Source organism: Pinus tabuliformis, chromosome J (assembly GCF_031772625.1).
Source record: "Pinus tabuliformis cultivar Carrire ecotype Pingquan chromosome J, CPIR1, whole genome shotgun sequence".
NCBI lineage: Eukaryota > Viridiplantae > Streptophyta > Pinopsida > Pinales > Pinaceae > Pinus > Pinus tabuliformis.
Genome location: NC_142295.1, coordinates 146,251,842 through 146,264,336, shown reverse-complemented (window position 1 = coordinate 146,264,336; position 12,495 = coordinate 146,251,842). Strand labels below are relative to the sequence as shown.

The following is a 12,495-nucleotide window of genomic DNA, read 5'->3' as shown; positions in this document are numbered from 1 at the left end:
TAAGGACAATGAAGCAGTGGACATTCACTATCAAGTGGGTTGTGCTTGAAAGACCTTATGATAGTAATCTTGGAGAAGCTAAGTCACTATTGAAAGGTAGTTTGATTGGTGCCCTAAGGACTGTTAATTTGAAGCAACAATAGGATAGTTAGAGGTCTAAGGACAGTCATCCTAGAAGCAGGATTGACAAGAAGGTTTATTTGAAGACCCTAAGAGTTGGTTACTTTGGAAAGATAAGAATAGCAGTTAGAAGGCAGAATTATTTGAGACTATGGAGCTACGTTGACTGATAAAGGCTGATTGGAAATGTCAACCAAGTTGTGTTCAAAACAATGGATTGGCTAACCTTGTGATAATTAGTCTGTTGAAGAAACTGTGTGATGGACTATCTTCAAGGCAGAAAGCAATGCAGGAAGTAGTGATGGACACAATTGAGGATGTTGTAGGTGAAGACCTCAAGTACAGGATAATCATTTGTTAGGAGGTAGATTTGGAGCCCTACGAGTTGCAAGATGAGCAATTTCAATGATAATAGGGTTGGTTGAGGAAGCTACAATTATAACTAGTAGTTGATATAAGGGAAGAATGAGTACTTCTGACACAAGTTGAGGTTTGTTGATGAATTCTCCCTAGTTGAGAGGGAGTGAGCATGGATTTCTCCTCCCGGGTTGAGAGGGAATAAGGTTAGCCACTGGTTATCCCCGTTTCATGTACTAGGCCAGGACTAACAGACGTAAGTCTAGAGCATGCATCACAAATAGGGAGAATGATGATTCAAATTAGCATGGTTCTCCTTGCATTAGGTACTGTGACGGATTAGGATTGATATCCTAAGTCAAGTACATGGACTTGGATAAGGAGAATGGTGGATTGGATAAGCATCTTGGACTGCCATTCTTGAGTTATGTTGTTCTTATCATCGAATAGCTACCAAAACAAGAAGATCAACAATACACAAGAACACAGGATATAGGCTGCAAGCCAGGGCCAAAACCTCTCTACTTGAGAGAAAAACCCGCAAATCTCTTCTCTTCTTATAGATTCTTCAATGATGAATTCCAAGACCTCTAGACCAAGACCAATACCCATTCAAGACCAAGTCTTACCTCCTTGATAATGTGCTTCCTCTGTCCAAGTCAAGCCCAGTCAAATCTCTTCTAGCTACACAACTTCGACTCCCAGCTACAGAATTTCAGCCTCCACTGCAGGTCTAATATTTTTAGAGCATGCAACAATTGTTGCCTCCACACGTGTGAGTAGTTTCAGGGCTTCCAAGGCTTCCTTTGACCTTCGTTTGGGTTTCTCCTTCTTCTAGGGCTTGTAGGTGACCTAATAGACCTTTCTGCAATTTCCTCGAATTCGATCTTGCAACATCAAAACCCTAGCCTTCCTTCTCCGCACGTGTGAGAGAGAGAGAGAGAGAAACAACCCAAACTTTCGTCTTTCGTCCTTCTTCGCTAGCCTTCTTCTGCTTCTCCTTCGCTTAGATGATCAGAAGATGAGTGAGTGTGCATAGGAGGCTAAGTTCCCTCCTATATATAGGCTTCCAAGGAGGACGACATGCCCTAATGAGGCCAACTTCTTAGCTACCATGCCGACTTGGTCTTGGAGGGTATTTTGACACTTTTAAATACAAAAATAATTCTTTTTACAAGTTACAATGTACCCAATGGGGTCTTCTTCATATGACAATGACTCTTTTGACTTCTTAACCCTAGGACAAACCCTAGAAGCACTCAATGGGTGCTTGACCTCTAAATAAAAGACCTTGAGCATGAAACCCATGCTACAAAAATAACAATAATAAATTTTCTTTCTTTTTACAATATACAAGAATCAAAAGTACATTTCATATTTATGAAGACCAAACCTAGTTACACATTTCAACACTCCCTCTTAACTAGGGAGGTATTCATAATGGTACATGGACATTCTCAAACTGAAGAGATCTCATAAGAAGAGTCAGATTGGTAAGCCATCTCATAAGCTATCATTTCAACTTATCTCTTTACATCATACCAACCAGCATTGTCACATAACAAGGCCTTGACTAACAGCTCTATCTCTCCACAAGATCAAAGCACAATGTTGGCAAGACCAATGATTGATAGACACCATCATCATTGTCTCTCAAGGCACATACCCCACCTGGGTGTTCACAGGGTATGTCCTTTTAGGACAATTCCTATCTTGGAATAACACATCCTCAAGGAATTTCCTCTTCAACTACTCTTATCTTGGATGCCCTACCTCATCCTCAAAGAGTATCGGAAACCAGATGCTTACCTAATCCTCCATTCTTTCTTCACGAAGTGAAGACAAGAATGATGTGTTTATCTCTCCCTCAACTAGGGAGGATATATCAACCAGTCCAAGCTTGTCTCTCAAATACACAAACTTCTCATTAGGAAGAGATTTTGTCAAGATGTCAGCGACTTGTTCATAAGTGGAAATACACTGTAGTTGCAACACTCCATCTTGCACCAGCTTTTGTATGTAGTGATACTTGTTATTTATGTGTTTTGTATTTCCATGGAACATTGAATCTTCAAACAACCTTATACAACTGGTGTTGTCACAATGTATCATTGTAGGGTCCATCGGTCCTTCAAACAAGTCGAACAACAGCTTCCTCAACCAGACAGCTTCTCTGCTTACTTCACAGGCTACAATGTATTCAGCCTCAGCACTACTCAAAGCAACTGATTCTTGCTTTCTACTCATCCAGGATATCATGGAGGATCCCAAACTAAAACATCCTCCAGTAGTGCTTCTCCCATCCATCTCACTGCCTCCCCAATCGGAATTTGTATATCCAATCAAGTGGACATCATTCCTTTTATCATACTTCAGGCAGTAGTGGATTGTTCCTTGCAAATATCTCAGTATATGCTTGGTTGTTATCCAATGATCATGCTTGGGCTCTACCTGGAACTGACTGAGAATATTCACTGCAAAACAAATGTTTGGTTGAGTATTTACCAAATACATCAGTGAGCCAACCAATTGTCTATACCTTGTCAAATCCACATGCTTGATTTAGAACTTCTTAGCCTCTTCAAGTTTGTGATCATAGGGGTTGTCATAGGTTTGCAATCCATCATGTCAAACCTTTTCAGCATCTTGATCACATACTTTCCTTAACCTAGATAAATCTCATCAGGTCCTTGCCAAACTTCCAACCCCAAATAATAATGCATCAGCCTTAGATCCTTCATATCGAGTTATGTTGCCAATTGCTTTTTGCACTCTTGGATGTGCCCTTCCACGTTTGTCATGAGAAGATCATCCACATATAGAAGAATGATTACGGGCTTAGCATTCACAACCTTGATATAGAGATTTGGATCAGCAAAACTCTTCGAGAAGTCAAATCTTTGTAGGTATGTATCCATCCTTGTAGGAGATGAATTCGATTAATTTGAAGACACCATTGTAGTTCGATCTCAAGCAAGAAAAAGGAAGACAAGAAGGAAGACCAAGCGAAGAAGGAAAAATGATTTCTACCTATTTATATCCACATGTGCGAAGATTTTAAGGATTTTGCAGTTGTTGCGGGACTAAGAATTGCAGGTTGAAGTTGCAGATCTGAAGTGAGGGCCAAAATCTTGTTTAGAGCAAACTTTGAAGGAGTTGACTCTCAGTTACTTTGGAAGACCTTATCATGTCTTCAAGGAGATCATTTGGAGGGTTGACTTAGTGCTTGGAGGAGGTTTGCCTTTAGCCTTTGGGTCTTGAAGGTCTCATTATGATCTGATTCTATAAGAAGAGGTTCGTTTGGGTTTTCCCCAGTTGTGGGGTTTTGCCTTGGCGTGGAGCCTATATATTGTGTTCTTTGTGTTTCGTGATCTTCATGTTTTAATAATTGCTTGATGTAGAAGTAAAACAAAATAATAAATGCCAACTAATACCACAAGTGATTATCAAGTAAGGAGAATCAACATTAAGCTACAACTACCTTGATTTTCGAACACTTCAGGGATTGGGCTTCACTAAGATTGATGCAGATGCCAACCTGTACTACATCACGGTTGGAGGGCTTCTGCTCATTCTGATTCAGGATTGCAAGGCAAATCTTGCAAGAGTGTTGAGATGAAGGACATAGGGCTTATGCATTATTTCCTTGCGCTGGAGATATGGCAGGGTGATACGGAAATCTTCTTGGGGCAAGGGAAGCACACTACAAAGATTCTCAGGAGGTTTCATATGCAGGATTGCAAGCCCATGACCACGCTTCTAGTCACAAATTGGAGGAAGTTGGACGCTAGTAGAGCAAAGCGAGCAGATGCCACCTTGTACAAGCAGTTCATTGGGTCATTGATGTACTTAGTCAACACACAGCTTGACATATGTTTTGCAGTGAACCAGTTGAGTCAGTTCATGATGGATCCCACCAGAGTTCACTGGGTTGCTGCCAAGCATGTCTTGAGGTATCTCAAAGGCATGGCAGATTATGGGTTATGGTACAAACAAGTTGATGGAGTGAGGCTTAAGGGCTTCACAGATGCAAATTGGTTAGGGAGATCCACAGACTAGAAGAGTACTTCAGGTTGCATCTTCAGCATTGGGTCAGCAGTTGTTTCCTGGTTCAACAAGAAGTAGAGATCAGTTGCTCTCAGTTCAGCAGAGGCCGAATACATGGTTACCAGCTTGGCAGCATGTGAAGCCATCTGGATGAGGAAGTTGCTTGTGGGTCTTTTCAGGCAGGAGTTGGAGCCCACCATGATTCACTGTGACAATCAAAGTTGCATTAAGCTCTCTAAGAATCCAATTTTTCATGACCACTCCAAGCACATCAAGATCAAGTACCATCATCTCAGGGATTGTGCAAAAAGGGATAATAAAGCTACCGTACATTCCCACAAATGAGCAAGTTGCAAATATCTTGACGAAGGCCTTAGTCAAAGGCAAGTTCGTGTTTTTCAAAGATAAGTTGGGAGTTGTATCCCTTCCTCGCTAAGAGGGAGTGTTGAAAATGTAGCGAAGGAAGGTCTTTTGGCTTGTGCCTTAGCCAGTAAAGACCTTAAATTGTCTCTCTAGCAGGAATGCAAATTCATAAGTTAGAATTCAATTTTGACAAGTCGATTTCTAGTTCACTAGAATGGTCATCAGGGGATTGCATGTGTAGTGTTGGAGCTTCAATTCATTGGAGTCTTCTTCAGTTAGACTACGAGAAGAGGTGACAGAGACAAGTCCAGTTAGGATAAGTTGAGACTGCAAAGACAAGTCCAGTTAGGATAAGTTGAGACTGCAAAGACAAGTTCAATTAGGACGAGTTGAGATTGCAGAGACCAGTTCAGTTAGGACGAGTTAGGACTTCATGACAAGTGAAGAGAGGACAAGTTAAGTCCTTAGTTAACTTAGTTCACAACTAGAGGAAATCATGGAGCAACTCGAGTTAGTTAACTGAGAGCTAGTCAAAGTGTAACTGAGACTTGCTCCACTTAATTGGCGAAAAGGAACTCATTGAACTAGTGTGAACAGCCATTCGCACTTCGCCTCATTGCATGGATCAAAGATCTACAAAAGTAGAGAAGGACGAAGGCACAATGTTGGATAGTTCATTGTTGCAAGCAAAGCACATTGGTTGAGCAGCAAAGGTTAGGAATTCAAGGAGCAATGCCAAGAGAAATGATCTAGGAGAGGCTGTGAGCAATTGTAGAGCTAAGAATTAGTTTCTCAGAGGCTATTTTTTCACTGCAATAGCAACATATTGAATTTGTAACAAATCTACTTGCACAAACAACAATCAATAAAAGCCCACAACAAACGAATGTAGATTTTCCCATTTGAGTTTCCTAGGTAAAACGTTTGTGTCAATTTTGTGTGCATGTGTTTTTATCACAAGTATTTTTCCACTGCTTATTGAATGTTACGGGACTTTGTACCTTAGTGAAAGTTAAACTTCATTCAATTTTAGTTGAACTTGATTTCCAGTAGATTCATCTAAGTAGTTGCAGAGTTTCGAGAAAATTAACAAGCAGTGAGCTTCAATATCCTTTTATAACATTTTATTCCTTGACCGAATCAATACATCAATAAAATAATTTTTTTGATCATATCAACACTTTGGTTAAATAATAAAATAATTTATTTATTCACTTTCACATTATAATTTTTCTTTTCTTCTCAAGTGATAGTGAAAAATTAAATTGATATACCTCTCCGGAAAGGGTCATTACAAGGTATATGTTTTCTCTATTGTGAAATGATGAGTATGTTGATCACTTGCTTCTAAAGTGTCATTTTACATTGGAGTTGTGGCCAACAATTAAAGATTTAACTAGGGGGAAGGGTCATGGGAAGGTGAGAATGTGGAAAACAATTAAGAAAAATGGTAGAGAATAAGAGGGTGAGCTCTAATCACCACTCACTCCCTCCTAATGTGTTGTGCACTATTTCACAAGCATGCAATAATGCAATCTTTGAGAACAAGATCCCCTCTATGAAAATAGTCCCTATGATCCAAAGCATCTATACTTTCAAGTTTTATCAATAGATCCCCCCGGAAGAGTAAGTACAAAGGAGAGGGTTGTTCAGAGTTTGAAGTTGATAAATCAACTCCCTAGGGTTTTTCCCGTGACATTCAAGGGGCAATCAGTGCTTATCTTTATTTTTTAGAATCTCAATCACTCACTTTCCATTGTGATCGTGATTGGGGGATGGATATCAAAACAAAGATTAAGACTGTTTACATCCTCTAAGGGATTGCTATGTAGAGAGGTCTTCAAGAGTGACTGAAGGGATCTTTCCAAGTCATGAATTTGGATCTACGTGGCACACCATTGCCCATGGTTAGGAGGTTGCCATCACAGTTTCAGCAGATTTCTATACAACATGCGATATGGAGGAACAATGTTGTTGCAGATGATCTTTTCCAAGGGGCGGTAGATTCTTGGGTTCATTTATTACCAGTCACTAAGCACAAAGATGGGGTGATAATTCCATCGCAACCTAGGAGACTCTTTAAGTGATCCCCGGGTTTTTCTCATATTTTGTTTATATTGGATATGCCCCTCTAGAGTGCTTCTTTGTCATCTGCCATCATGTTCAATAGCAGCTGCTAGCTAGGCTAATGTTTCTGGTTAATCTGGAATGTTTCATGCCCAACAGGCCTGAGGCAATTGCTAAAAGCATTATTTCTGTTTTCATAAAAAATTTACATGACACGAAGTTTAATTGCATAAACTATAAGGCAACCCGCTGGGCCCTAAAACCCTAACTTCTGCCCATTAAATAGTCAACTCCCCTCCTAAAACACACACAAATTTAAGGTTTTCAATGCAGTCCGCAATTCTGAGTTTGTGATATATATCAACCGGTTGTTGCTAATGTTGATGGGCATTTGATTAGTTTCATGGCTGCAGGTGCCCAGTTAGAATTCCCCTAAGTGAAGCACACTGGTCCACACCGGGGGTTTTAATAGGATGCCATCGGGAAACATCCTTCTGTTTCCCACCATGTTTTCCTTGAAAAAAAACATATATGCATATATATCAGGCAGTGTGTCGTTCTCGTATTCTGATCCTGACTTTTCAAGAAACTCGAAGATCCCTATCTTATTCATAGCAGCAAAGGGTGTGCTCTAATTTCTAGTTTTAGCTGATAATGCCGTTTATATTTAAAATACAACTATCTGTAAAGTCATAATTGATTGGGATACAAAAGCTTTACCTTACTCTAAAGTTCAATTGACTAATATCTTTACAGAAATTTTGAACAAGGAAAAACCCGAAATTATCCAGCATTAAAAAAAAATCCAATTCAACAAGTAATTGAGCACATTTTATAGAAAAGAAAACGAAAATCCATCAAACCAGTAGCAGTTAGTTAAAACACAAGGCATCTAGATGTTTGAATCGAACTGCTGACCTCACTCTTGGGCTCATACAGTTTACAAAGCCAATCAAAACGTTCGTCTGGAACATTCACTCGGGCTTCGTTGGGTTCAATCGTGCAGAAGGGGAAATTTTCCGCAGGTATGGAGAGCTTAGTTAAAGTATTGAAGAGTGTCGACTTCCCGACATTCGGAAGTCCAACCTGCCAGCCATCTCCAATTTGTTTAATGAAAATTACATCGCAAAAACCAAATGAATAACTGGAGAATCAGGAGCGATTGTTTTTCATAATTAAAACTGAAAATCTTACAATGCCAATCTTGAGATGGGAAGAAAACCGGCCCAGAATGGCACGCTCTGCGGGGGCTTCCTTCTTGGCTGATTTTGGAGGCATTTTGCAGAGCGCGAGGGTAATCTTTGCTCTCAGAAGCTTCAATGGTGGATTGCACTCCGCTTGTGTTTGTATTCCAAATGTTGTATGTAAAAGCGCTGAGAGCAAAACCCTTATAATGGAAATGTTTTGCTTATAAACCCTAGTATTAGCTATCGGTGACCATGGCGTTGGCTATACGCCGAGCTAAAAGTGTTTTTGATTCGGCTGATCAAAGAAAACTAAAAGATTCTTAAAGGCCTCGCAATTTTTTATAAAGCTGGGACACTTTCTACGGCAGCAAGTGTGAGACCTTTACAAATATGGATTGAGCGTAGGGGTGAGACCTTAGAGGGTGGTCGTGGTTTAGTTAATTGGAACATTTGACCTCTATAGTGTTGTGTTAGGGGATCAAACAATTGGAAATGTTGTTTTAGGTAGTTTTTCAATGGATTTGTTTTGCTTTAATGAATTTGTCATATTTTAGATAAGGTTAGATATTTTTATGTTTTTTTTTATTCAGGGTTGTAAGGTGAGGTAGAGAGGGATTATGGGTGATGAGTCAAATTCATTAATTTAGAAGAGAGTTTATCAACATTATTTAATAATTCTAAGCATGTATTATTAATGGATTATGGTTATTAAATATTAGTAATGCTTAGATTATTATTATGTTTTGAGATTTTTATGAAGCTTTTTCTATTGTTCATAGCCTAGGTTTGAGGTGAGGTCATGTTTTTTTAGGTGATGAGGGTTTTATGGTTTATTGAAAGAGTTGAAAGGTGTAGGAGTTGGAGAGCATTGGTAAGTGGTTTTTTTGGAGTGGGTTGAGACCCAGTTAAGGTTTTGTTCTTGAATGGTGTACCTTCATCACCATGTACCCTAGTGAGTGAGATGGTTATAAGTGGGCGAGGGTGATGTTGTTAAGCAATGGTCGAAAGAGATTAACTTGAGACTAAAGTTTAATGCAACAAGATCTAAGGAAGATGTTGGTTTTAGGAACCTTCTTTAGGGGAATAGAGGTATTGTTGTAAATACTTTTGGATCTTTAATTGTTCAAGGCAGGGATTCAAAACAAATGTAATCATTCATCTATGTGTGCTAGTTAAAGAGCAAAAAAGAAGTATATGTGTGTTAAGCAAAAGGGCACTCTCATAAAACTAATAGGGGGAGAGAATGTCAAAATGCATGAGATCATAAATCAGATATCTTAACCGCTTGTTGGGTTTTTATGTGGTCAAAGGATGTATGAGCAGTCATTGGAGGTGTGAATTTTTAAGTCTTGAGTTCCTTTTGTAGGGTGCATCCTGAAGCTTTTATTCTTGCTTCGCTTGTTTTTAAACTAATGGACCCCCTTCTTCAATAGTTATTCTGAAGGAGTGGATTATGCATCCTTTTGGGTGAAATTATTGGGGTTACCTTCTAGTTTGGTGCTTTGATATGTTAAAGGAAATTAGGAGGGCATTGGTGTAGTTCCTTAGGGTGGTTATGGGATTCCTTAGTTCATGCAATGTAACTAAGACCAAAAAAAAAATAGTTAGAGTATACCTCTATGAAGTCTTAGTGGCTAAGATGACCTTGCAAAAGGGAAGGCACTCTTTTATTCAACCATGGGACAATTTTGGAATCTCTTTTCAATGTGCAAGATGTCATCACTATGGGCATTTATTGTGACTTGCCCTTTTGTAAAAGAAAATGGTTTAGGACGAAGTTTTCTAAGAAAGTGAGGATGTGGTGGGAAAAAAAAGGGTCAATGAGGGATGGGTGTACCCAACCCTAAAATGACTAAGACAAGGATTATTACATCTACACTATTGGTTGGTAGTGTTGAGGAAGTTCAAGAGGTGGCAATAATCATAAAAGGAGATATATTCTTCTCAAAATAATAGTTTGAAGCCTATGAAGTAGAGAGATCCTAGCATTAAGAGACAATTGAATATGATTTTATCCCAAGAAGATCTCCATGAGTCCATTAAATTCCTTTCTCCTTTAAATCTATATCCTCCTTCTGAAAAAAAAATTGCTTTAGATAATTAGCAATTGGCAAATTTGGATTCAATTGGTGAAAAGGGTAAGGCCTTACCTAATGGAGGGTGTGATGTTGTTAAGGAGCCCTCCTAGTTACTTATTAAAAATGTGATGATTTCCATGGGAGAGCATTGGTATGTCAGTTTTTGTCTTACAAATAATTAACAAGGTTTTATAAATTCCCGGACTTACAAATTATGTGATTTCATAGTTAAGAGGAATTCCCCAAACATAATTCAAGGCCTAGGAAAGAGGGACTCGCTTATCTAGAGTGAAGCATAGAAGGCAATCCAATTATTATCGAGAGTAAGAAATCAAGAGGGTTAACGCACGGAACAAGGTCAAATCTATCTATAACATGATGTAAGGCCCAATGCGAAGTTTTATTAATCAAGCAATTATCTCAATTTGAGGCTTTTATGGTAAACAACATCTTGATGGTGGGTGGACTATGATATGCCTTTCATTGACTTATCGAGCATTGTGGAGGGTTGTAAAATTATTCGTACATTATAAAAGTTGTCAAGGGGTTTGGAATTTAATTATGTACTCAAAGGGCGAGTCTAGGGAATTGATATCCAAGTGGAGAGCAAGAGTCTTATCTCGCTTTAATATTTGGCATTTTGATTCAAGACTTGGAGTGGTGTTATTTTCCTAAAACATGGGCGAAATTATATTGTCCTAATCATTTATGGCCCTTGCAATGAGACGCAAATTCTTTAACATCCCTAGTGAAAAGTTCATGTAATAAAAGTTAATAAAGGAAAAATAAGCCCACGGTTACGGGACACGTATTTCAAGCTGAATGTTGGGCAAATATATCCTAGTGGGCATCACTCGATGTGTGTTTTGGCTAAGGAAAATTGGCAAAGGCTAAGGCAAAGACATTAAATGGCAAAAAATGCATTTTTGGCACATTTATTTATGAAAAATAAAGGAAATTAAGAAAAAAGAAAGGTAAAAGGTCACAGGTTGCATGTGAGGAGGCAATTGAAGGAAAATAATGGAAAAAGAAGAAATTAGAGGCCTCATGCATAAAAAGGCTTCTGAGGATCAGTTAATCGCTTTTGTCAGTTCAAGTTTGGAGCTCTCTCATTATTCTCTCTCCCACTCTCTTGCTCACTTGGAGTTTTCTTGGAGCACTCTAGTTTGGAGCAAAGGAAAGGGAAGGAAAGGAAAGGAAAACCAAGCAAGGAATAAGGAAAGGAAAGGAGGATCAAGCAGCTTCAATATGAATGCTTGCATGTAACCTTTTGCATGTGTAATTTCCTAGTTGGTTTGGACATGCATGGCTTTTCATGTTGGTGTATGGTTCTCTTACTGTCGATGACATGGTCTTGTCGGGTTATGACACTGGTTTCTAGCCTAGCCTAGCATTTTTCCACATGCCATGGTATGTCGGGATGTTTATTTCGGTTTTGAAACTTTGGAATTGCTAGATGGATTTCGGAATCTGGGGCGGAGGTGGTCTCAAGGTTCATTCCCAAAGGCCTAGGAATCCCTTGACCGGTTTTGGCGGGATACATGATAAAGCATGAGGGAGAAGTCTCGGTTTAGGGCCTAGTGATCCGGGTTTGGATTGTGGTAAAGCCTGAGAGACAAGGAGACAAAAAATTCCTCAAGGATAGTGATGGATTATGGATGGCATTCCAAGTTCTGTTTGGTTGTGATTGGAGCACCAATTTGGTGTGATCATGGTTGGATGAGGCTGGAGGTGGTTTAACCTCTCGATTCCCTTGATTGTTCTTAGATTAGTTGTTCTATGAGATTCCACATTCATGCTTGGAATATGGCATAGGGGTGACTGGCTGAAAGATAGATTTGGTTCAGCCATGTCTATGGTCAGGTGGTACGTGGAAGTCTCAAACCTGGTCGGATTTGCCTATGATTAATAAAAACTAAGTTCTCTCACTTTTGCATTGATTTATATGTGGATTTAATAGCTATCGTATCTCTGATATTTATATGGTTTTATGCTAGTTATAAGCATGGTTGAATGACTACTTTATGTCATGATTATTTCTTATATTTACTTGTAACTGTTAAATGGATGAATGCAAGACCTAATTGATGGTGTAGTAGTTTAATGGAGAAGGAGGTGATCCTTCTAGTTATGTTTCATAAGTTGTTTCAGTCATTTATGTTATATCTTGTATCCTAGACCTATAGGTTGCATTTATGTCAAGTATTTGACAGAATGTCAACCTCGGTTGGGGATGCTCAGGCCTAGTCCTGAGGGTGATTTTTGATGGATCAACA

General features: G+C 39.1%; 1 protein-coding gene across 1 annotated transcript in view; it reads right to left on the bottom strand.

Moving 5' to 3' along the window:
- LOC149226057 (GTP binding protein) overlaps positions 1–8,446 on the bottom strand; it is a 202,339-nt gene extending 193,893 nt beyond the window's left edge. Inside the window, exons 1-2 of the mRNA XM_089377396.1 lie at positions 8,149–8,446; positions 7,873–8,040 (exon numbers count right to left, since the gene is read on the bottom strand). Of these exons, the coding sequence (XP_089233522.1) occupies positions 7,873–8,040; positions 8,149–8,232 (252 nt within the window). The 5' untranslated portion in view covers positions 8,233–8,446. The remainder of the gene's footprint in view (positions 1–7,872; positions 8,041–8,148) is intronic.
- Positions 8,447–12,495: the final 4,049 nt, after the last annotated feature.